At 44.3% G+C, this 27128-nt stretch overlaps 1 protein-coding gene across 4 annotated transcripts in view; it reads left to right on the top strand.

Moving 5' to 3' along the window:
* Nucleotides 1-13112: 13112 nt before the first annotated feature.
* The window catches only part of pfkma (phosphofructokinase, muscle a), a 109397-nt gene continuing 95381 nt past the window's right edge, over nt 13113-27128 (top strand). For 2 of the 4 annotated variants that reach the window (XM_089004545.1, XM_089004537.1), the window contains exon 1: nt 13116-13287. In XM_089004545.1, the coding sequence (XP_088860671.1) occupies nt 13197-13287 (91 nt within the window). In that variant the 5' untranslated portion in view covers nt 13116-13196. Of the gene's footprint in view, nt 13288-27128 lie in introns of all 4 variants that reach the window. The other 2 variants (XM_089004521.1, XM_089004530.1) reach the window with 2 other exon arrangements.

Here is a 27128-nt window from a genome sequence, read left to right on the forward strand (position 1 = left end):
CCATAAGCAACAATGCGAAGTTTATCTCCCTGCTGCTGATAAAGCACAGCCCCCAGACCTTCATTGGATGCGTCCGTATTTAACACAAAGGGCAGATTAAAGTCTGGGTAGGCTAAAATAGGTGGACCAGTCAATACATCTACCAGGCGGGAGACCACAGCACTGTGTTCGGGGCCCCACTGAACAGGGTTACCAGAGGGAAGCTGGCCTAACTTGGTGACTTTCCTTTGGCGTGCAGCGGTGTTGTGAACTGGCCTCTGGTCAGGCTGAGTGGCCCCCTCTACCAGTTTAAACAGCGGCCGTGCAATCCTGGCAAAGTCCTGTACGAAGGATCTATAGTAGCCCAAGAACCCCAATAGAGCTCTGACTTCCCCTACATTGCGTGGTTCTCTCTCTTTTAACTGCAAAACAGCTTCCAGGTCTTTAGGGTCTATGCGGACACCATCACTTAACACAAGACGACCCAAGTACCTCACTTGTCGTCTGAACAGTTCACATTTATTCGAACGTAGCTTTATGCCATGCTCCCGCAGCCAGTTAAGCACTTTCCTCAGGTCCTCTACGTGTTCATGAAATGATTTTGAAAAGCAGAGCACGTCATCCAGATAAGGAGAGCAGCATTCGTCCCTCAGGCCATCAAGAACGTCCTCCATACATCTTTGAAAGGCTGCTGGCGCATTAGTTAGGCTAAATGGGAGGCGGAGCCACTCATACAGCCCCCAAGGGGTGCTGAAAACCGTTAGATGCCTGGAACTGTCATCAACAAAGCCCTGGTGGTAAGCGCTGCCTTGGTCAAGTATTGAGAACCAAGAGTAGCCCCCCAGGTTATCTAGCAGATCTTGAATGCGTGGGAGTGGATGACGATCAGGGACAGTTTTGCGATTTAGCTCCCTAAAGTCAACGCACAGGCGCAAGCTTTTATCTTTTTTTCTAACACAGACGACAGGAGATGAGTATGCTGAAGTGGATTTTCTTATCCAACCATGGTGAAGTAGGTTTTGCACATAGTCTTTCACCTCTTGATAAAGGGGTTTTGGAATGGCATTGTAACGCTTTTGCACCGGCGTGTTGTCAGTGAGTTGGATCTTGAGTTGCAGGTTTGGAATGCAACCTATATCAGCATCACCTCTTGCAAAGACATCTGACTCTTCATACAACATGTCTCTGGCAATCCCCTGTTCTTCCTCTTTAAGATGTGACAAGTAAACCGGAGGATGCCACTTGTCTGTGGTCAGAGCCGCGCAGCTTTGAACGGTGGGACTGTTTAGTGGCTTTGGATTGTCAGAGCACTCCTTCAAGGGCACGACCCCAGTAACTTCCTCAATTGAGCCGAGAACAGTTCTCTGTGGAAGATAAATGTCATGTTTACTAACATTCTGAATGGGAATTTTTACCATTTTTGTCGGCCCACTGGGTACATGTACTAACGAGGAGACCGGCTCTAGCCCCTCAGGGCAACTGTTCCCTATACTGGGCTCAAATAGCATTGTTCCCCCCTTGGCCCATGCTCTTACTCTGCACTTCACCTCCCATACCTTGCCCGCAGGAATAATGAGTCCCTTCTTCCCAACACACACAGGGTACTGGAGGAATGTCTGATCAGGGCCCGATTTCTGAAGCACAGAAATCAAGGTCTCTACTGTGCGTTCACTGACACTCATGGCTTCTTTCAGTATGGCTCCAATGTCCACCTGTTCATTATTCTCTTTGATCATTTCTGCAATCACATTGCTTCCTAAGAGAGGACAATTCACACAACTCGTACTGATTAGTATGGGCACTTGTATGTCAGCATGTCCATGGCTTCCACTCCGTAACTGCAACCCCACATTTACCCATCCATCAAAGGGAACCGCTGTGCCATTCGCTGCAGATACCCCAAACGGTTGGTCCGGAAATAGGGATGAAAGTGGCTGAATGGTTACGTTGGGCAGTGCTTCCTCTCCCCACGCCCTACTCACCACGGTCACTTGAGACCCTGAGTCAAGCAGCATTTGGAGTGGGATCCCATTGAGTGCACATGAGACCGTACATCGCTTGCCAATTAGTTGTGCTACATGTTTTTTTGATGTTGACTGACACTGCGTCGTCAGACTTATGGATGTTACTGGTTCAACCAAGTTGCTTTGTACTGGAGGCTTATCATTGGCATTGATCACTGGAAGCCTCACTCCAGTGACCTTTCCCCGTTTCCCAGTGCCTTTCTTCGCAGACAGCCCACAGCTCTATGTCCTTCCTGACCACAAATGAAACAGTGAGGGCAGCTCTTAATGTTCTTCCGCACACAGGGCTGACACCTGCCCCTAGTTTCATTCGTTGGTGTCTGGGGTCGCGCCGAGGATCGAGTCAGGGACGGACCTGGATCTACCTGAGGCGCCGATTCTGTAGGTTTAACAACTTGGGCAAAGTGTTTGGTCAGTGCGGTCACTTGTGCAGTCAGCTCGAGAATGGCAGCACGGTTAGCCTGTAATTCAGAGTCAACTTTGGTCTGTTTAATCTGGTCAGTTTGATTAGTTTGAGCAGCATGGACATTCACAGATCGATTTTTAGTCACAGTACTGAGGCGTTTCACCCTCTCAGCCTCTTCACTTGTGGACTTGGTAAGTTGTTCTAACAGGACATCATCACGAACCTGTAAATCGGTAAGGAATGGTTTGAGATCACATCTGACATGATAATTCTTCTCATTTAGCCCTTGATAAAGTGTGTGCAGAAATGTACCTTGGACAAGTTTTTGATCGTAACCAAAATCTGCACCTGGTTGTTGTGACTCAAACATAATTCTTTGCTTCAAACCCATCATCCTTTTATAAAAATTGCTGTGGGGACTCACTGTCTCGCTGCTGAGCGGTACTGAGTTCGTTGAAGAGCTCAGAGCTGCTCTTATCTCTGATATGTGATCGTAAAATTGTTTTTAACTGTGACATTGTAAGACCCTCTGTATCACTTAGCATGTCTCGGAATGTTCCAGGTTTAGTTATCTTCGACACAGTGCGGATAACCTCAGACTCGCTAAACCCTTCTTGTAGTCCCTCATCCATTTGTCTACACAGGCTACGGTATGACAGTTCAGACCCGGTGTCAGAAATCTGACCACCATAAATTTTGAACTCCCTCCGTGGAAACAGAGCAGCTACATCTGTGTACTTCACCACCTGCTCCCCCATACTGGAGGATAAACCGGCATGTTCAGGAGGAGCACCACCTGAACTGTTAGCGATGATCCTGCCCGGTGTGTGGATGTCTCTCGGTGGAAGATATGGAACCTCAACTTCTCCTCTCAGGTCAGCTCCTTCCCCAGTAGGTTCCTCCGGGGCATCTAGGAGCTCGCTGATCATGTCATCGAGGTGAAGGAGTTGAGACATGCCTTCATCTTCTATGTGTCTTAATTTGTCACCTCTGACATAGTCAATCATCACATCAAACAGTTCTGGTTCACTAAGGGCCACAAGGTCCTCAGTATCACTCTCATCCACTGCGCCGGCAACAGTTAGTAGCTGATTGACATTCAAAGCCAACAGTCTCTTTTGGATCTTGAAAATCAATACCCGTCGTGGAGTTGTGGGAGCCATCGTTAGCCCCTGAAGCTTTAGGCACAGGTTCTCTTCGTAGCAGCTCCCACTCTGCCCACAATCCCGGACGAGCCCCCATAAGCACCTTTCAAATCTCTCAATGACACTTTACAGTCACAGACAAGCATGGATACAATAATAAATACAACTATAAATTGCAGTGAGGTTCATGGCTGGTGAGGCACTGACATCATCACAGTCAGATTGACAACATGTGTACTCTACAGAGTAGCTTATTCACCATTTGATTGGCAACAGTTAACGTGATTTGTTTAAAATGTCATGTCAGCATTCTTTATATACAATTGTAGCATATAAAAAAACATTATCATGTTACCTTTACTTATAAATGAAGTCCATGTGCCGCTCCTTCTGAAGAAAGGCATCAATAACTTCTTTGTAGAAGCCTTCCTTACTTTGGTTTTAAAAGTATCTCTGCCTCAATGCAGAGGTTTGCCCGTTCATTGTGAGTTTTGGTGGTGTTGTTTTATTGTAGCTATTGACCAGTATCTTGCTTTTCTCTGCGCTTATTTGCATACCGTAACCCTTCGCTACTTTTTCCAGTCTGGTGGTAAGCTCCTGGAGTTCGGCTTCGCTTTTTCCCATCAGATCTATGTCATCAGCGAACCGGAGGTTACAGATGGGTCTTCCTCCGATGGATATGGAGGTGTGAAACTCTTCCAGGGCCTCATCCATGATGTTTTCCAGAAAGATGTTGAATAGGACGGGGGACAGAAGACAGCCTTGTCGGACACCGATAGATGTTTTGAAAAGTTCCCCTATGGTGTTGTTCATGAGAACTGCACTGCTTGAGTTGATGTAGAGTGACTGAATGACCTGGATGAGATTCTTGTTGAAGTTGTAGTTTCGGAGCACCTGCCACATCCCCTCATGGCACACCCTGTCAAAGGCTTTCTTAAAGTCGATGAAGTTGTGGAACAGGTCATGTTGATGCTGGAGGTGTTTCTCGATAAGTAATCTGATGTTAAATATCTGCTCTGTGGTACTCCTTTTTGGTCGGAATCCTGCTTGCTCATCTGCGATAAGTTCCTCTGCCCTACTCTTTAGTCTGTTCAGGATGATCCTTAGCAGCACTTTGCTTGCGTGGCAGATCAGGCTGATGGTCATGTAGTTCTGACACTGCCTTGAGTTCCCCTTCTTAGGGATAGGGATAACCAGAGATTGTGTCCATTTTTGAGGCCATTGCTTGGTTCTCCAAATATTCTGACAGATGCGTGTGAGTGCTTTAATTGTCTCGTGTCCTTCATGTTTCCACAGTTCAGCCGGGATGTTGTCGATGCCAGGTGGCTTGCCGATCTTCAGGTTCCTTACTGCCTCCTCCACTTCTGCCTGGAGTATCGGCACGTCGTCATCTTTGCTGATGACCTTTGCGGCGTCAGTGGTTACATTCTGGTTGGATTTTGAGGTTGTAGAGTTCCTGGCAGTACTCTGTCCATCTTCTGATTACTGCTGTCTTTTCGGTTAGCAGAGCACCGTCCCCATCTTCTATTATTGTTGCAGTATGTTGCTGCGTCTTTGTCAAAGCCTTCAATGTGGCGTATGCTGCTTTACTGTTGCCCTGTCGTATACTTGTGTCTATTTTTTCACACTGCTCTGTGATCCACTTCTCCTTTGTTTCCCTCATCCTCTTCCTAATATATGTGTTCACCATAGTGTGCTGTTTCGCAGCCTCTGGGTCATCCTTCTTGGTCCTTTTTAGTGTCCTTCTGTGGTCACACAGATCAAGGATGTCATCTGTGACCCACGGTTTCTTCTTCTTCCTATACTTCCCTAATACTTCAGTCGCTGTTTCCGCAAATGTGCTCTCCATAGCGTCTGTCAGTGAGTCGATGTCTTGTAGAAGGTTAAGGGTGGCAAATTTTCCTCCTATGCTTGCCTCAAATATTCCTGCAACTTGTGGGTTTTTTAGGTTTTCTAAGTTAAACCTGATTCGTGGTGAACCGTCTTGCTTTGGGCTTTTGAGTTTGAGTGTCATCAGCACCATATCGTGGTCGCTTCCCACGTCTGCGCCAGGAAACGTCCTGGTTTGGGCTTTGTTTATGCTTGACTTGAATCTTTGAGGGGTCAAGATATAGTCAATGTGATTGTGTATGGCACCATTTGGTGAATGCCATGTCATTCTGCGAGAGGTTTTATGTGGAAACAGTGTGTTGGCTGCGGTGAGCTTATGGCTCCTTGCAAATTCCAGAAGTCTTAAGCCTCTATCATTTGTTTCTCCCATCCCAAAACACCCTGCTGTCCCTTCCCAGTGCTCATACGCATCTGTGCCTATTTTGGCATTCCAGTCTCCCTGGACAATGAGAAAGTCCTTCTTGGGTGTTGCCTTAATGGAATTTTCTAACTCCTCGTAGAATGTTTCTACTGCATCATCATCATAGTCCATCGTTGGGGCATACACTTGGATGATGGTGATATTCATGGGCCGCGCAGCAATCCGGATGCTGATGAGCCTGCTCGATATAGGCGTGCAGCTGATGACTGAGTTGATTTTGCTCTTGTTGACAATAAAGCCAACTCCATGTTGGTGTCTAGATTCTTCTCCACTATACCATATCTTGTGGCCTTCGTCTGTGGTTGCCTCGCCACAGCTTGTCCACCTTGACCTCCGCCAGTCCCAAGACATCCCACCTGTATCTGTCTAGTTCATGGGTCAGCTCTTTCACTTTCCCACAGGCATACAGTGTGCGGACATTCCATGTACCAATAATGGTATCACTCCTTAGGAGGCTGTGATTTGATGGTGTTCTTGTCCCAGTAGCATACTTGTCGTCCCCACCCTGGGGCAAATCCGTGGGAAGCGCGGTCGTTGTTTTTCCGGGCCTCGACCGATCCGGCACGAGTGCTCCTGACTGTTTGTACATCATGACATTTCAGTAGGCAATTAAATTTGGTGGTGCCTATCTCCTCTCCAAGCTCTTCACCAGGGGTTCCGGAGCCCCCCTAGTTACCCTTGTCTAGTTTAGCCTGCCGGTCGAAGCAGTTTGCCGTGGTGTGGCTGCAGAACCTCTGCTACTTGGAGCCATAGACAAGAGCTGGGTGATGGTGAGGACCAGTTAGGGATCAACCAGCTATAAAGCATCAGCAATACAGCTGTGACCGTATCTCCCTCAAGGGTACTACCTCTCCCATACACCCCATACACCACACCTATGCACACAGTTTTGATAAAAATAAAATAAACACTGTAGTACAGTGATTGTACATTATATACACCAGCTAAACTGTCAAAATTTAGTTCACATACTCAAAGTGTTTGAACACTTTAATAGCGATATGCCGAGGGATAGCAATGCAGTGTCACTGCAGAGCAAGCCAGCACAGTTAGTATAGTCATTGCGCAATCCATGGTGAGGCTCAGCCTGCTGCTGCCTCACCGCTGGTCTCTACTACTTAGTATTTGAACGGTAAATGTGAAAATTCAGCAATTTTGAAAAAAAATGGAAAAGAACATTAAAGTACAAATCACTAAATAAATATAATTGTTTAATTTATTTTTTGATTTGATATTTCCGTGATGACAGATGTGGCACGGCCTCACCTGCCTCCCCTGACTGTATGTCACTGATAAATAGAATACAATAAAGGAAATACAATTACAAATAGAAACAAGGGATAGAGCTACACAGAAAATGCAATTTTAAATAGATGGCCTTTGCGATGAGTTTTTGTCACTTAGAGTTGTTGTACGTCGGGAAAATTTGATACGGATTGTTTTTTAGCAATTTTGGCCACCACATTCATCAAGGAGGAGACTCGGCTGAGCCGTTCTGCATTTTCGGCCCCACAAGTATGCCAGCACGATTTTTGATTGGGAGGAATGTCTGCCGTTTGACTGTCACGGCTGGACGGCTCTGGAGCCGTTGTGGCTTTTCTGCGCCTGTCAAAGGCAGCGTTTTCACAGCATTTCGGCATTAATCAGCGGAAAGGTTGGTGTTGTTGGATGGGCCGCGGATTGACGTGGGAGAGGAGATGGGAAACGATTTCTTTAAGTCAATGGTTGCTACAGCTTCGTGTTTGCTTTCAACATTTAGCTTGTAGTAGACATGCACATTTCACCATGATCTCCCTGATCCACTGCTGAAAAGAATGCTTTGATCCTCTCCTCTTTCATCTCGAACTGCTTCATGTCACAAAGAGTATCTCTGTGTCTTTGTGTTGTCATATTATTTGTTATTTAGTTTTTTTTATTATTTTTTTTTTTACTTCAAGATGGCGCTGCGAGAGTGGCTGCCTTTACAGCAGCTCCTGTATTTTGTTTTTCTACTTCTTTTCCTCATCCTTTCATCACTTTGCTGCTGTGAAATGTACATGTCTCCACTGTGAGACAAATAAAGACTAATCCTATCCAATCCAGTTATCGCTAAACCTGTTGGCCCCTTTTTGTCCCATCTGTGGATCCAAAAGTCTAAGATTTGGTGAGTTTAGTTTAGGAGAACCCCATAAATCTAGGACACAACTTGCTAGCTAGTAGGGAGGTCACACGCTCATCGTAACATGAGCTGAAAAAGGCGCGTCACGACATTTGTGACACTCTGACAAAGGCGAAAGTACACGCCGAAATATGTAAGGTCATTGAACACCTAAAAACACCACTGTTTGTATGAAAAGAATATGTTGTAAATTAGATACTAAGGATATAGCATTACCGAAGAAGTCACGTTCTAAAATAAACATTACATTTCGATTTTGTGAAGGATTTTACAAGCAATTTTTCTAAAACCGCAATAACACAACTAGCACAACTAGCTTACTAGCGTTGAGAGATGTAGGAAACTGGATGCCCATTTCAAGGTAAGATCACAGCATTGTCATCAAACGGTGAGTAGTTTTACTTTATTTCAATGTTATTGTGCCGATGACCATTTTAAATTTGAGTTAGTGGTGTCCACTTCCGGGTTGAGTGAACGCTGGCATGTGTGGCTGCTGCTGCTCAACCCCAGAAAACAAATTCTTATCCTGTGCCTTGAGAGTGTCCTTGAGAGTTTAGAAAGGCTCTTATGAATAAAATTTAGTATTCTTTTTTTTTCACTGTAAGACCAGAGCATTGTCATCAAATGGTGAGTATAGCAGTGTCTCAAATAGCATCTGCCCGGACGCCCGGGGCGTGCAACTTTTCCGTCGGGCGTACAACTCACAAAACGTCTCCACACGGGTGGCTGACAACTTCTTCAACAGAAAAAACAAACGAAATATGTTTTTTTTTCAAATCAAATGTTGGCTTTATTAAATAAAGCCAACGTTTGAACGAAGATTTCGAAATCAGATTAATTTATTCCGATTTAAAAATCATTCGGTTTGGAAATTTCTGGAGTTCAGTTCGTTTGTCAATTTGCATACTCGGCACGGCAGCCAATCAGAAGCCTGCTTTGTGCTTCCGTCTTTCCCGAGTGTTATAAGGTCGTGCATTTGCATATCATTTTCCAAAGTAGATGCACAGAACCTCAGCCCCAGAAGAAAGATTCAAAAGAAGCTAACAAAATTTATAACACTACAAAATCTAAACATACATTATACCGTGACTGTAAAGTGTCCTTGAGAGTTTTGAAAGCCGCTTAGAAGTTGAACGCACATTAAAAGCATAGTGGAAAGAAGAATTCACATGGCTTGTAGCAGACGACGCAACGCAAACATTGCATTGTGGAACATGACAGAGTGTACGGACAAACGACTAACTGGAGCAAAATCATGAGCAAGGGATATTTACGACAAATAAAGCAAGGGAGCATTTGTGGTAGGTACATCCTTAATAAAAACAGTCCTTAATACTTTGCAACAATGGTTATTTTTACGATTAGTCCTCTTATTCTGTTTCAAGTTGTGAAAAATGGTGCATGCAACTTTATGGCCAGGCAGACAACTTTTCAGAGTTGTTTGCCCTGGTGTCCGCTAACTTTTTGTCATGAGTTTCAGACACTTAGTATAGTTTTACTTTGTTTGAATGCTGCTGTGCCGATGACCATTTTGTGTTTGGGAGCTTTTTACTGAGTATCTTCATCTTTATTAAGTTCATAGAATTGCTGGTCTATAGCCACAAGAGGACATAAGCCAGTGTCTTCTTGTGCCGGTCTCAAGCCCGGATAAATACGGAGGGTTGTGTCAGGAAGGGCATCCGACGTCAAAGCTTGGCCAAAGCAAACATGCCAATTGAACCTCTGAAGATGGAGGACACTGATTCGCTGTGGCGACCCCTTGAAGGGAAAAGCCGAAAGATAAGATTATTATTATTATTATTATTATTATCATCAAAATAAAGTGCTATCTCAGCTCACGAACATAAGTAGTTCCCAGAAAGTGTGTGTAAGGTGAAAAGTTCGTCTTTTGAACATATATTTCCCACAAGAAACCATTAAAAATTAGAATAATCCGTTCCCAGGTCTCCATAAAACATAATTTTCAAATAAATAAGCCTTAAAACTACACAAAATATACTTTATTTTCTGTCTCATAAATGTGCTATTGTATTGGATTGGATTGGATATGCCTTTATTAGTCTCACAGTGGAGAAATTTACATTTCACAGCAACAAAGTGATGAAAGGAATGAAAGTAGAAAAACAAAATACATGAGCTGCTGGAAAGGCAGCCACTCTCACGTATTGTAATCAAAGAAATAATCTGTTCTATATAATAAAGTCGTTTTATTGACCTTTGTGATGGTCGTTGATGTAGATGCCTGAAGAATGGAGACGAAGTGTACTCGTGCCCATTTTTAGGAACAAAGGAGATGTGCAGAGTTGTACTAATTACAGAGGAATAAAGTTGATGAGCCATACAATGAAACTCTGGGAAAGAGTAGTTGAAGCTAGACTAAGAGCAGAAGTCAACATTTGTGAGCAGCAGTATGGCTTCATGCCAAAAAAAGAGTACGACAGATGCAATGTTTGCTTTAAGAATGCTGACAGAGAAGTACAGAGAAGGTCAGAAGGAATTGCATTGTGTCTTTCTAGATCTGAAGAAAGCGTATGACAGGGTGCCCAGAGAAGAGCTGTGGCATTGCATGAGGAAGTCTGGAGTGACGGAAAAGTATGTTAGAGCGGTACAAGGCATGTATCATGACTGTAAGACAGTTGTGAGGTGTGCTGTCGGTATGACTGAGGAATTCAAGGTGGAGGTGGGACTCCACCAGGGGTCAGCCCGGAGCCCCTTCTTGTTTGCTATGGTGATGGACAGGCTGACGGACGATATTAGACAATAATCTCCTTGGAACATGATGTTTGCAGATCACATTGTGATCTGTAGCGAGAACAGGTGGCGGAGAAACTAGAGCTGTGGAGATATGCCCTGGAAAGGAGAGGAATGAAGATCAGTCGCAGCAAGACGGAATATATGTGTGTTAAGAGATAAGAGATAAAGAAGATGGAGGATTTTAAGTACTTGGGGTCAACTGTCCAGAGCAATGGAGTGTGGAAAAGAGGTGAAGAAGCGTGTCCAGGCAGGCTGGAGCGGCTGGAGAAAAATGTCAGGTGTGAGGTGTGATAGAAGGGTTTCTGCTAGGATGAAAGTAAAAGTGTATAAAACCGTGGTGAGACCAGCCATGATGTTTGGACTGGAGACAGTGCCACTGAAGAAAAGACAGGAAGCAGAGCTGAAGATGTTGAGGTTTTCTTTGGGAGTGACCACGTTGGATAGGATCAGGAATGAGTACATTAGAGGGACAACTCATATTAGAGGCTTTGGAGAGAAAGTCAGAGAGGCCAGACTGAGATGGTTTGGACATGTCCAGAGGAGAGAGAGTGACTATATTGGGAGAAGGACGCTGTGTCTTGAACTGCCAGGCAGGAGACCGAGAGGAAGACCGAAGAGGAGGTTTATGGATGTGGTCAAAGAGGACATGAAGGTCGCTGGTGTGAGAGAAGAGGATGCACAAAACCGGGATAGATGGAGGACATTGATTCGCTGTGGGAAAAGCCGAAAGTTTTATTTTATTTTATCCAATTTTATTAAATTAACTCCTTCACTTCACTGTCCTCTTTTGTATCTTCTGGTGTGCCCCAATGGTCTGTCCTGGGGCCCCTTCTCTTTATTACGTACCTTCTTCCCTGCTTCGTGGATGACACCCAACTCTACCTCTCCAGTAAACACGACGCCTCTCTTCCACCAGCATCCCTTACACTTTGCCTCTCAGAAATTAAATACTGGTTTTCCCATAACTTATCAAACTAAACTGCGAAAAAACTTAACTTCTCTTTGTCGGTACTAAATCTACCCTTCACATAGCGAACAGTTTCTCTCTCACCATTGACAGTTGTTCCATGTCCCCCGCCCTTCAGGTCAAGAGCCTGGGTGTCATCCTCGATAGCTCACTAGCTTTCCACACCCATATAAATAACATAACATAGCATATTGCCACCTCCGTAATATCAATCGTCTCCGTCCCTCTCTCTCCCTCACACCGCTGCTATCCTTATCCACAGTCTCGTGTCAAGCAAAAATTTCTCCATAAACTCCAACTAATCCAAAATTCCTCAGGCCTGATCATTACTAAAACCCCCTCCTTTCACCACACCACTCCTGTACTCCAGCAGCTCCACTGGCTCCCTGTTAAATTTCGTATTGAATTCAAGTTTTTTCTGTTTACATTTAAAGCTAATCCATAACCTTGCCCACCCCTATCTGTCTGACCTACTTCAAATCTCTGTTCCCTCTCGGTCCTTCAGATCCTCATCCTTGCTCCTCCTCTGTATGCCCTCTGCCCGTCTCACCACGATGGGGTGCAGAGCTTTCAGCCGCTCTGCTCCCGAACTCACTTCCACCCAACATCCGTAATATCGACTCCCTTCCTACTTTCCATGCCATGCTTTTTCGGCGATAATACCCTCACTCACACTGTCCCCTGCTAGCTGATTTTCGTTCATCCAAATCAACAGAAGTTTTTCAACCTCTTCTACTGCATGACACTGTTGCTTAGACAACACACAAACACCATTAGCCACGCGTAGCAATGGTCGATTTAGCATCCTGGTACTGGGACGCTAAGTCACACAACCACACACCTCATTCGTGTTTTTCGATGATCTCCTTCTTCTGCTTTACCATCATTTTCTTTTGTGTCCTTTTTGGCTTAACACTGCACTCAAAGTGGGTGTGGAAAACTAGTTCGCCGGCCACCATGGTGCTGTGTGGTTTGGTTTGTCCGCCGAAAACTAATTTGTATGCCAAGATTATAGTCTCGCGAATATAATGTTTGTAAGGCGTAAAATTTGTGAGCTAAAGCGTTCGTAAACTGAGGTATCACTGTACTTGAATGGGATGTGGGTGCAGGAGGGTATTCAACAGCTCCTTTCAAGTTCCTACCATCGCTGTTTCGTGTGGAAGGCAAACGTTTGAGCCTAACTCGCTGATTTCTGTCATTTTCCTTCGTTCTATTGAAAGGAACTGTTGTCCAAGTCGTTTTAACTAAATGAGGACATGCTTTTTTTTGCCACCTCTAGGACAGGTGCTTGCTTGGATATATATTTAGTTGAGTGTTGAGTGTTGGTGGGAGTGGACTCTGGGACACCAGTGACCTATAAAGCCGGTGCACTTTCAGCAGTGGAGCAGCCGTTCCTGCTCTCTTGCTATCTCCTTGACTGTTCAGTGTTGCCCTTGCCGCTTCCTGTAAAACATGTCAGCAAACCTCCAGACGATGACCGATCCCACCAAGATGGGACTGGGACGCTCCATTGCCGTGCTGACATCTGGAGGGGACGCGCAAGGTAAGATTGGATTGCTTTCTTGACTGTCGGTGTGTTTGTGAAGTGAACCACGTAGGCTCAGTCGTGCTAATGAGGTGATAGCTAATGAGGCAATCAGAGCCAAGAATAGAACATTAGAAGGAACAAAAGAGGATAATTGTGTTGAATGGGGGTTTTACATGTTCAGTTGTACTTTGAAATAACATAAAAAAATGTTTTTTTTTTGTGATGTCTGCTAATAAAAACAGATTGAGTGTCATGGATTAGATCCTCGCATGCACAGTCACTTTCTCAGTTCACGTTCAAGTCGTGATGTTAGCGATTCAGCTAATGTTTCAGTTACGCTTTTTACAACCTACTGAGCATGTCTTCAATTTGTGTGTCGAACGAGGAAAAGGTTTTCTCAGCGGTCATCTGTACTTCTTTGAAGGTGTCGGACATTTCGCTCCTCATCCGAAGAGTTTTGTCAGCGAACTAAGGTTGTGCTGGTAGTTCTGGCCCCACATATATATCCCTAATGGACCGTGGTGGCGGTGCCAGAACTCTGGTTTTTGCGCTAAGGTTGGGGGAGCAGTGGACTACTCCCTGAAGCCAAACCAATTACTTCTATTGTTCTATCCCTGGCTCAGATTTCCTCATTAGCTCTGGTATCACCTCTTTAGCATGACCTAAGAAGTCATGTTCTAAATTAAACCTTAAATTTCGATTTAGTGAAGGGTTTCACAAGCAATTTTTCTAAAACAGCAACACCAGAACTAATGAGGCAATCCAAACCAGGGATAGAACATGACAGATAATCAGAAGGAATAAAAGAGGTAATAAGATTGGCTCCAGGGACTAGTCCACTGCTCCCCTCAACCTTAGAGAAGGGACTTATCAGAGCAGAGGTCTGGTATCACCACCTCTGTCCATTCGGGATCGACTGGATATAGGGCTAGAGTTACCAGCACAACTTTAGTTCGCTGACGAAGCTTCTCGAATGAGAAGTGAAACGTCCGATGCCTTCAAAGAAGTACAGATGACAGCTGAAGAAACCTATTCCTCGATTGACCGCTCCTGTACGACTGAGCCTACACAGCCGTTTTGCGTGTCAACGGCTAATTTTAGTGGTGGTGAAGAGGAAACGCTGTGTTGTCCCCCATGGACTCACAATCAACAGCAGCTGTTCAGTGAAACAAGAGCTGAGGTCCGCCAACTTGTCACAACAAAAATACAGGCTATGGCATTTGCCATTGGAGGTTATTCAGGTGCGACCATTGAGAGCCCATTAACACGCCTCCTGTCCTTTGCTCAGTGCCTATTTTGGCCTCGTCTGCTGACGAGTGTTTTGAGAGCTCAGATTTCCATGAAAGGTTTCAGTTCAATAGTTTGATTGGATTGGATTAGCCTTTATTAGTCTTGCAGTGGAGAAATGTGCATTCCACAGCAGCAAAGTGATGGAAGGACCTGTTGTTGCTTAGGCAAAACAGGTTAGGCAACTTTCGCAATGCTGATGAGGGTCGTTATGCTGATGAGGTGATTCCGGGGGGAGTGGGGGTAATAGGCCAGTCGTTAGTCAGGAATGTAGGAACAATCAGTGGGGCCACAGGGAGGGGTCCCCTGCCCCCCCCCCCAACCTGAGAGTAGGGACCTATCATAGCTGTGTCCGGCGCCACCATGTCTGGACATTAGGGATATATAAATGGGGCCGATACGACCAGTCAGACTTTAGTTCGCTGACGAAGCCTCTTGGATAGGAGGCGAAACGTCCGAAACCTTCACTTTTGTACAGATGACGGCTGAAGAAACCTTCTCATCGAAGGAAGAGGAAAGGAAAGGATGAAGTAGAAAAACAAAATACAGGAGCTGCTCTAAAAGGCAGTCTTGCAGCACCATCTTGAAGTCAATACAACAAAATAACAAATGACATGACACAAAAGATACAGACGGCCATTCAATCACGTGTTGTGTGCATGGAATGTGCATTCTATTGACAAAAACAATTAAGCACTACTGGTTACTCGAAACCAACAAATCAATACAATACAAAATGCGACACTTAACCTACCCGGTGCTCTGGAAAACTAAATTAACAAATCAATACAGTGTAAGAAACCTTCGACTCTCTTCTTTCATCAGAAAAAGAGTCAATTCCTAAGTTATATGGGTCTGGAGTTATTGGAGCTTGAAATGAGGGTGGCTGTCCAAAATACAATGCAATACATACATACTGGCTGATATGATAATAATAATAATAATATATTCCATTTATAAGCGGCTTTCAAAACTCAAGGTCACTTTATAGTCACAGTAAGTTTTTCTGTGGGTGAGCAGCGGCAGTCACACGCGCCAGTGTTAACTCAACGCCAAAGTAACTCAAATAGATAGAAAGCTGGCTAGCTAATGGATAGAAAATAAATAGTGAGTAGATATCCAGATAGCTAACAGCCAACCAGACAGCTAATAGCTATATATCACTACTCTCCAAACGTGGTGGTGACGGACTTTGCTATGGTTGGTCCCTGCTCTCAGTTTGGGCGGAACAGAGGTCTACTCCCTGCGGCTCCAATGATTACTTCTATTGCCCTATTTGCTCTGGTATCACCTCATCAGAATCAGAATCATCGTTATTGCCAAGTATGTAGAACACACAAGGAATTTGTTTCCGGTAGAACACGCTGCACTAGTATCGTTGTCAAAAAAAACTGCTAAGTGGCCGTTTTGGCTACTGTTGAAATAGTTCAAAGAGTCAATGGCTTGGGGGAAGAAGCTGTTTAAATGTCTGCTGGATTTGGTGCACATGGATCGGTAGCGCCTGCCTGAGGGGAGTAGCTGGAAAAGGTGGTGGGCAGGGTGCGGAGGCCTAAGCCATCTGTTGTGCGAACGATCCAAATTGAACATCACACCACCATGTCGGTTTAGTGAATGATGTTGCTTTTTTTTATAAAAATAGCTTCTTTTACTCCCCTTTCAACCCATCTATTTTCTTTCGCTAAGATTTTAACCTCATTGTCGTCAAATGAGTGGTTGCTAGCTTTTAGGTGCAATCTGTACTGCCGATTGAAGCCCACTAGTAGTATCCCTGCGATGTTGATAGTCTTTTTTTGAGAATTTGTTTAGTCGCCCCAATGTATTGCTCTTTACAATTTTCATTCTTACAATGTATTGAATAAACTACATTACTTTGTTTTTCATTAGGCAGCCTGTCTTTTGGATGCACTAATTTTTGCCTTAAAGTGTTCATCGGTTTGAAATAAATAGGAATTTTGTGTTGCCAAAGGACTCTTTGTAGTTTTTCAGAAACTCCTGCAATGTAAGTTACTGCTACTCCTCTCCTTTTTGTATCTTCAGAATTTTTGGTTTCATCCCTATTCTTTCCTTTTGACATTTGTTAAAAGACCACTGAGGGTACCCACAGTTTGTGGTGCTCTCTCCGACACCTTCAAAGAAGTACATGACGGCTGAAGAAACTTTTCATCGATGGACCACTTCTGTACAACTGAGAGCTTACATAGACAAACCACTTCATATGACAAAAAACACGAATATGCCAAATAACAATTCATGGTAGCTGAACAATTGAACACACAAAATTTGGATTCTTGCTGTTTTCTAATAAATCCCTTCTTTCTTTCCTTATTGACACTATATATATCATTAGATACATGTGTATATTGGACTGGATTTGCCTTTTATTAGTCTTGCAGTAGATGTACTTTAAAAGTCTTCTTTATACATTTAAAGCTATCCGGAACCTTGCCCTCCGTTACCTATCTGACCTTCTTCAAATTTATATTCCCTCTAGTTCCCTCAGATCCTCTTCCTCCCTCCAAATCTGTGTGGCGCCCCCTCCCCCGCCCGTCTCAGCACGATAGGGGGCAGGGCTTTCAGCTGCCCTGCCCCCAAACTCTGGAACTCACAACATCGATTCTCTTCCCACTTTCAAATCCCATCTCAAAACCCACCTATTTAAAATTGTGTTTTCTGTGTAGCTCTATCTCTTGGTTTTATTTATAATTGTATTTTATTTATTGTATTCTATTTGTAATTGTATTTTATTTCTTATAGTATCTATCCTTGTCTGTGACTGTAAAGTGTTCTTGAGAACTTTGAAAGGCGTTTAAAATATAATGTATTTAATGGGTTGAAAGTGATCGTTCGTTCCTGGTTCATCGCTTCCAAGGGTGTTGATAGCAGAGGATGGTTAAATCAGCAGGAAGCCAGGTGTTGAACAGGATAAATTAGTTGAATCTTGTAGACAGCAGGGGCATCGTGGGGTGTCGGCCAAGGAGGGGCAGAAAGAAAAGAAGAGGAAAGAGGAAGCAGGAAGAAGAGCGCGAAAGACCGCTGGGAGAGCATTTATAAGACGGGCATAATAGGATGTGACATCATGTAAAAGAAGGCAGGATATGACGTATCAGGAAGTCCAAAACGTAAACAAATGAAACAAAGAGATGTTTAAAGATGTTCGTATAGTGAATTACCCCAACATATCCCCCCTGATGAACATATCTAACATCAGTGGAGGTGAATAGAAAGAAGAAAGAAAAAAGAAAAGAATATCACAAAATAAAACAATCACAATGGAAACAATCTCAAATTAAAGTCATGTCATTCGCTACGACAGTCAAATCATCATGGCATCCTGGATGGTGATCACCAGAACGATGAGAGGGAACTAAATAGTTTTTAGCATTTGTCGCAAGCAGGCCCCAGGGTGTGATACGGATAAGCTGTTCACTGGGAAAAGGGTGTCATCTGTCGACGTGGCTCGAGTGACGTGCATCTGGAATCTCCTTGACGTGGCTGCTAAGACGGCTGGCAGCTCCGCAACCGGTCCATCCCACTTTGGTGTGGCCCACGTCATTCTCTTCAGACCGCAGCTCCGTCCTGTGGAGAACAAAAGGAGACTTGTGCCAGGTCACATGTCGACAGGATGGTTTCATTCTACACAACACATTTTCTGGGTGTTTCTTTCCCTATCCAAGTCTGTCTCATCGTTCAGGCTCTGCAATGCATTCTCTCACAGAAATGGCAGTAAATCATTGTTAGATGTTAGTTGGTTAGTAAATATTAGTGGTTAGTGAGTCTGCATTTTCGGAGGGCACAAACCTTCTTGGAGAATGACATTGCAGCAAACATCACTCATTACCACAAGTGAAAATGTTGGTAATTAGGATTTGAGCTATCTATCGTCACTCCCCCCTGTTGACATGAAAAGTCTCAATTCGCCAACTGGGAACGTGTTTTCGTGGAAAACACGACCCATTTTGCAGATGTATCAATTTGCAAAGCACCAATTGCCAATCACTGCTCTTAAATTTGGAGGCCAAATTTCGGCATGTCTCTCAACATCTAAATGGGCAGCAATTCATGTGGCATTTACCGCGAATTTTTTGTACGTTGAGCACAGCTTCTCCTGCTGTTACTCCTCTGCTGGCACCCAAGCAAATCATATCTGCAAATTTTTGTGTGGGGTGGACAGTTGCATGTCGCCACATTCTTTGGGTGGAGGACAGCCTTCTACAAATTCTTTAGCACGAGTTGGCATGGTCAGCAAACATTATGGCAATCTGTATAAATGGTCACCATACTCACCTTTTGTCATTCATTAGGAGGGCACCGTTGACCGTCAGTCTCGCTTCTGCATAGGAAATTCATCCGCGGCAACACAAACCAGTTTCATCTCCGGTCACCCTGGCATGGATTCGCTAGGAGTTCTTCCCTTCTGAAGAATCTCCTTCTCCCAAATGTGAAAGAAGCTGGTTAGCGTGGAAACCCCATACAATATCATATCTGATTCCGCCTGAATCTCTGACTTACACCGGTGACAACCTAACGTATCTGTCAATTCCACACTTACCGACCTGAACGGCGAGAAATTCCTCTAATGTGCACTGCAATCAATTAATAATAATAATAATTCGTAATCAAATCAATCTCAACCTTTTTAGCCGTAACTATTAACTACTTTTGAACTGACAAATGTCATCACTGTACGCAGAAGGCAGCCAGAAGATAATTTAGCATTTGCGGCTGTCTTAATAAACATTGCATTTCCGCCATTGCATCTCCAACGTTTAATATTTTTCATTTGATCAAGCACAATTGTCACAATTTGTCGCTGGCTCGTGTGTTGTCGAAAAATTCCAAATGACAAAATCAAATACTTGGTGCAATCAAGTACAATTAACACCGAGATGGTTGGATGACAAATATTCCTACAGCATTCTGAATGTCTAGCATCAAAAAAAATGTCTGAAAAATCCCGCCTGAACAAATATGTGCAAAATAGAAATTGTCGTGCATTTTAGGAAACGGCAAAAAACTATACTTTTGGTAATCTAAACTATTATCAATCGGGGCTTTGTCAACGATCCCAAATCATTAGTTGGGTGTGCCAAACTCTAGATGTGCAGGTGTATTTCACCGGCTGTTGCGGCTTCTCATGTCGTATCTTCTATGACAATTGAAACAGAGATTAAATTTTGGTTCCAAAAACATCAAGAATCAAAATTCAGTATGGACGCACAATTGTGATTCAGAAGCGTCTGTGCCGAAAAGATCACAGGATGAGTGGATGCAAGTGGCTTGTGCATCTCACAGTCCATTAATTTGTCTCACCACAAATTGAACAGCCAGCCAGGAACCAAATGACCTCTCTGCACATGACCACCTTACCCAATCAACATCTTCAGAGTATTCCTGCCTTGGTGCTCTTTGGCCAGATTTTCCATATAGATATTTGCATGTTTTACAAATTTCCCAATGTGTGATGCAATTAAAAATAATTCTTATCTTGTCTTCTTAAAAACGTTTTAAAGTCGTCCTGCAAATTGAATAATTTATCAACCACCATCCTGGCTCTGTTTGCGAATTGTTGTGGCTCACATCATCTGCATAAAAAGCATAATGAAAAAAGAGTTAGTCATCGTTTTTTGCAAATCAAAAAATCAAAACCTTGTAGTCTTCAAATCAATTTCTCCGCTTGGAAATAAAGGTGAATCTGATAAAAATAAAGGTGAATCCAATCAAATCCAATTTATCATCATCAAATTCAATAAGTATATCGTATATATGAATAAAATCATCCGTTCCTTGACTTCAGGGTAATGTCAATTGTCAGATCAAAACAAGTGTAATGATCATGTCACAATCATTATTTTAATAAATCTATAAACTTTCCTTTTATGAAAAGTCCCACGATATCAACTGATGAATGTCTATTAAGTAATTAATCACCAGCGAATTTAGCAACATTTACTATGTCAATTTCGCCATTGTGGGACTACTGAAGGCTTTCCGGTTCTGAATTCCATACAATACGAGATGAAATTTTCCTGTTATTTAGTCTAATTTTCCTGACTATTTTATTTACTTTTTCCAATTGAACTGTCATTTTCGAGAGGTCAGCACAGTGGAATGTGGTGGGGGCCCCAGAATTGCCTCAGTGTATTAAACCCCTGTTTGCAATTTTGTGGCGATAAAAACCCTGATAAGAGGTATCGTCAATAACTCTGGCTTCTTTCAAATGGCTTAATCAAGCCGTATACAAAACAAAGTTTAGCTCAATCAATCAATAATCCTATATTTTTATAAGTTCACTCTTTCACTCTGTTGTTTCATACAATTTCTATATCATTCATTCATCTTCCATGCTGCTCTGTCCTCACGAGAGTCATGAGGGGTGCTGGAGCCCATCCCAGCCGTCTTCGGGCACTCACTCAGCAGGGTGCCCTCGGAAGAGGACACTGACGAACTCGTACTCCTCTCCATTCGCTCCTTCTGCATTCATGTACCTAAAAAAACTCACAACATTAATGTCACAAAAAACATCTCAATCTAATAAGTCAAAGTCAGCTTTACTGTCAAATATGCTAATATGCATGACATCCAGCACAGATGAAATTACTGTCCTTTCGGACCCAACATGTAAGGCACTTATGACTTTAATAAACATGAAAACGCCAATTTGCCGGGAGAGGGAAGCCGCTGCGTGTTCACGCGCCGCCATCTTGGGAAAAAAAAAAATAATAATATGACAACACAAAGACACAGAGTCATTCATTCTTCAGGACTTGCTGTACCGTCTTTGTGATGACATGAAGCAGTTCTAGATGAAAAAGGAGAGGATCAAAGCATCCATTTCAGCGGTGGATCAGGGACGTCATTGTGGAATTTGCACATCTACTATAAGCTAAATGTTGAATGTAGCCACAAGGGGGCACAAGCCAGTGTCTTATTGTGCCGGTCCCAAGCCTGGATAAATACAGAGGGTTGTGTCAGGAAGGGCATCCGACGTAAATTTTTTTGCCAAAACAAATATGCATATCAAACCTATGAATCCCATACCGGATCGGTCGAGGCTCAGGTTAACAATGGCCGCCATTGGTACTGTTGACTTTCAGGGTGCCAGTGGAAAATGGACTACTGTTGGTCGAAGAAGGAGAGGAGGGAGGTGTGCCCGGAGGAAAAGAGAGAAATGGAACGCCAAGAGTATAGAACTAAGAGTAGGAACTTTGAATGTAGGAACAATGACAGGTAAAGGTAGAGAGCTGGTTGACATGATGCAGAGAAGGAAGGTAGACATACTGTGTGTCCACGAGACCAGGTGGAAAGGGAGCAAGGCTAGAAGCTTATGGTCAGGGTTTAAGTTGTTCTCTCATGGTGAAGACATAAAGAGAAATGGAGTTGGGGTTATCTTAAAAGAGGAGTTTGTTAGGAATGTCTTTGAAGTAAAAAGAGTATCAGATAGAATGATGAGTCTGAAGCTAGAAATTGAAGGCGTGATGTTCAATGTTGTTTGTGGGTATGCCCCACAAGTAGGATGTGAGCTGGCGGAGAAGGAGAAATTTTGGTTGGACTTTGATGAAGTCATACAGAACATCCCGAGAAGTGAGAGGGTTGTAATTGGTGGAGACTTCAATGGACATGTTGGCGCAGGAAACAAAGATGATGAGGATGTGATGGGCAGGTTTGGACTCCAGATGAGGAACGCTGAAGGACAGATGGTGGTTGATTTGCTAAGAGAATGCAAATGGCTATTGTGAATGCTTTCTTTCAGAAGAGACAGGAACATAGGGTGACCTATAAGAGTGGAGGCAGAAGTACACAGGTAGACTACATTTTGTGTCAACCCGCCATCTAAAGGAAATCAGTGACTGCAAAGTAGTGGTTGGTGAAAGTGTAGCCAGACAGCATAGGTTGGTGGTGTGTAGGATGACACTGGCAGTGAGGAAGATGAAGAAACCAAAGGGTGAAGTGAGGACAAAATGGTGGAAGTTGAAAAAGGAAGAGTTTTGCATGACATTTATGAAGGAGGTAAGACAAGCACTGGGTGGGCAAGAGGTCCTTCCAGATGACTGGCAAACTACAGCGAACATAATCAGAGACACAGGTCGGAAAGTACTTGGTGTATACAGAGGAAGAAGGGTAGATAAGGAGACTTGGTGGTGGAATGGGGAGGTACAGGAGTGTATACAGAGAAAGAGGTTAGCAAAGAAGAACTGGGACACTGAGAGGACGGACGAGAGTAGACAGCAGTACAAGGAGATGCAGTGCACGGTTAAAGTAAAGGTGGCAAAGGCCAAACAAGACGCCTATGATGACTTGTATGCTCGGCTGGACAGCAAGGAAGGTGAAACTGATCTTTACAGGCTGACGAGACAGAGAGACAAAGATGGTAAGGACCTGCAGCAGGTTCGGGTGATTAAGGATAGAGATGGCAATGTATTAACAGGTGCCAGTAGTTTGATGGCAAGATGGAAAGAGTACTTTGAAGAATTGATGAATGAGGAAAATAAGAAGGAACAAAGAGTAGAAGATGTGAATGTTGTGGACCAAGACGTAGCAAGCATTCCAGACTCCTCAAGACCTGCTCCGACCAGCTGTGTGACATTGTCCAGCACTTGTTCAACCTGAGCCTGAAGCTGGGCAGAGTTCCACAGCTGTGGAAAACGTCATGCCTGGTCCCAGTGCCCAAGATTGCCAACCCCAAAGAGCTCAACAGCTACAGACCGGTGGCGCTGACGTCTCACCTGATGAAGACGCTGGAGAGACTCGTCCTCGCCCACCTGCGACCGCTGGCAAGCTCATCGCTGGACCCGCTGCAGTTTGCCTACCAGCCCAGCATCGGTGTGGAGGATGCCATCATCTACCTCCTCCATACGGCGTTGCTGCACCTGGAGAATGCTGGGAGCACGGTGAGGATCACATTCTTCGATTTCTCCAGTGCCTTCAACACCATCCAGCCAAGTCTACTGGGGGACAAGCTGCAGCATGCCGGAGTCGACCATCACCTCACATCCTGGATTACAGACTACCTCACAAACAGGCCACAGTACGTGAGGGTAAAGAACTGTGAGTCGGACAGGCTTCTCTGCAGCACCGGAGCGCCGCAGGGAACAGTCCTGGCTCCATTCCTCTTCACCCTCTACACCTCGGACTTCAACTACAACACCCCAACCTGCCACCTTCAGAAGTTCTCTGACGACTCAGCTATCGTCGGCCTCATTACAGAGGGAGACGATAGGGAGTACAGGGGACTGACAAAGGACTTTGTGGACTGGTGCCAGCAGAATCACCTCCAGATCAACACCGGCAAAACCAAGGAGCTGGTGGTGGACTTCTGCAGGAAACAATCCTCTCCTGCACCATTGAACATCCAGGGTTCGGACATTGAGAGGGTGACCTCCTACAAGTACCTGGGTGTTACTCTCAACAATAAACTGGACTGGACAACAAAAGCAAGGATGAAGTGGGGAGGGCGCTGAAGAGGATGAAGGGGGGAAAGGCACTCGGGCCTGATGATTTACCAATCAAGGTATGGAAGTGTCTTGGGGAGGTGGCGGTGGTGTTCCTGACTGGGTTATTCAACAAGATCTTAGATGGTGAACAGATGCCTGAAGAATGGAGACGAAGTGTACTCGTGCCCATTTTTAAGAACAAAGGAGGAATAAAGTGAATGAGCCATACAATGAAACTCTGGGAAAGAGTACTTGAAGCTAGACTAAGAGCAGAAGTGAACATTTGTGAGCAGCAGTATGGCTTCATGCCAAAAAAGAGTACGACAGATGCAATATTTGCTTTAAGAATGCTGATAGAGAAATACAGAGAAGTTCAGAAGGAATTACATTGTGTCTTTGTAGATCTGGAGAAAGCGTATGACAGGGTGCCCAGAGAAGAGCTGTGGCATTGCATGAGGAAGTCTGGAGTGACGGAAAAGTATGTTAGAGTGGTACAAGACATGTATCTTGACTGTAAGACAGTTGTGAGGTGTGCTGTCGGTATGACTGAGGAATTCAAGGTGGAGGTGGGACTCCACTAGGGGTCAGCTCTGAGCCCCTTCTTGTTTGCTGTAGTGATGGACAGGCTGACAGACGATATTAGACAAGAATCTCCTTGGACCATGATGTTTGCAGATGACATTGTGATCTGTAGCGAGAACAGGGAACAGATGGCGGAGAAACTAGAGCTGTGGAGATATGCCCTGGAAAGGAGAGGAATGAAGATCAGTCGCAGCAAGACGGAATATATGTGTGTGAATGAGAGGGATCCAAGTGCAAGAGTGATGCTACAGGATGAAGAGATAAAGAAGGTGGAGGATTTTAAGTACTTGGGGTCAACTGTCCAGAGCAATGGAGAGTGTGGAAAAGAGGTGAAGCGTGTCCAGGCAGGCTGGTGCGGTTGGAGAAAAATGATAGAAGGGTTTCAGCTAGGATGAAAGGAAAAGTGTATAAAACCGTGGTGAGACCAGCCATGATGTTTGGACTGGAGACAGTGCCACTGAAGAAAAGACAGGGAGCAGAGCTGGAGGTAGCAAAGCTGAAGATGTTGAGGTTTTCTTTGGGAGTGACCAGGTTGGATAGGATCAGGAATGAGTACATTAGAAGGACAACTCATATTAGAGGCTTTGGAGAGAAAGTCAGAGAGGCCAGACTGAGATGGTTTGGACATGTCCAGAGGAGAGACAGTGACTATATCGGGAGAAGAATGCTGAGTCTTGAACTGCCAGGCAGGAGATCGAGAGGAAGACCGAAGAGGAGGTTTATGGATGTGGTCAAAGAGGACATGAAGGTAGCTGGTGTGAGAGAAGAGGATGCACAAAACCGGGATATATGGAGGACATTGATTCGCTTTGGGGACCCCTGAGGGGAAAAGCCGAAAGGAAAAGAAGAAGAAGAAGACTACAAGCTAAATGTTGAAAGCAAACACGAAGCTGTAGCATCCATTGACGAAAACACACTGTCTCACATATCCTGTCCCACATAAATCCACTTCAATTCCAAGCCGCGACAGTTCCACATACGCATCGGTGCTCTGCGGTAACGCTCCTTGTCTTATCAATAAGAGGACATTAGTTCTTAGGGAACTTCACATCCAAATTTGTTAATGTCTTTTTATCGGACCTAATTCTTTCAACTAAAATTATAAATCTGAATCCTTAATCAGCAATGCTTTAAATCAAAAAGTGGTCGCTAAGGTCTAAACATGGACATACATACATCCCATGTTATTTCACGCATTCTCTCTCACCAAATCAGCGCCCACAGACACACACAAGCGCACATTTTCATTCCATTTTGTATTCGCCTGAAGTCGGACCACAAAATTATTCGTCCCGATCGCAGACAAAAATATTGGAATCCTGACTTCAAGGCGTTCAATTCTCTTAGTGAAAACACTTTATCCAATCTAACAAAAATACTTTACTTTTGCGCCTTCAAATTCACTCAAGTTCGGCCTCTGTTTAGTCATTTATTTGTTGGCTTATTTATTTGTTCATTCAGTGTAATTTGCCTGCCGATTTAATTTCCTTTTTTTAGTTTAGTTATTTACTTTTTGTTTCAACTGGATGGTATTCATCAAAGAGCTATGGGAAAAATAGTGTTATGTCGAGCGGAGACAAAAGCCTCCTGACCGCGGGGCCTGGTCAGGCAGGTGTTTCGATATGACGGGATAGTCATCTGGACTGCTCCCACGCGTCCATCTGCAATGACATGGCTCCTTCCCCAGGGCACATCCTCTCGTCCTGTGAAAGAAAAAAAGGGAACTGCGCAGCAGATTACATGCAGGCAGGAACAATATTTTCCTAGCCATAAATTGCACCCATTTTATCAAATCACGTACAAATTCTACCAATAGTCCTCCCCCCTGCTCCTTTGTCTCAGCGAAGCTCACACCCAGGGCACCCCCACTGTTTCAACTCAAAGACAAAGAAGAATAACCCCCACCGTCCCCGGCAAGCAACTCGCGCACATACACACACACAATGTGCACACACACACAAACGGACACACACAGACGACTCCTCCAAAATGCCCCCCCCCCCCCCCCCCCCCCCAGCCGACCCACCCTGCCCACGAACTGTCCTCTCGACAATGAAACTCCCTCGGAAACCCCGTAGCACCACATGGCTAGCAATGCTGATAATGCACTAATGTTGATGAATGCATTAATGTTACGGAAAATCCACAATCTATTGCAGCTGCAATTAAACAAAAAAAAAACACTTTAACCGTCCACATGAAGACGAGTCTCCAACGGCCATCGCACGTGAATCCCGGTCTTAAGAACTCCTGTCCGCCAGGCGCGCGGCAGCAGACGTCGTAATCCGTAAAGGCCTTAACGAGTCACACGTAGAAACTCCACACCTGGGCCCAGCTTGAAATGGTCCACTTGACCAATTTCATCTGCACAACAAGCCCACCGAAACACAGATGAACCATAATTAGAATTCCTTGGCCAAGAAAAATTCTACTCAAAAAATTCATTCAACATAGCTGCATGCTAGCGGCGCCACTCACCCGTGAAAGCAATCCTGAGTGACTAGCACCAAGAAGGGAGGGGCGGCCCACTCGAACACACTCGAAGGAAACAGGGCT

This window comes from Hippocampus bargibanti, linkage group LG01 (genome assembly GCF_051943395.1).
Source record: "Hippocampus bargibanti isolate YZ-2025 linkage group LG01, ASM5194339v1, whole genome shotgun sequence".
Lineage (NCBI taxonomy): Eukaryota > Metazoa > Chordata > Actinopteri > Syngnathiformes > Syngnathidae > Hippocampus > Hippocampus bargibanti.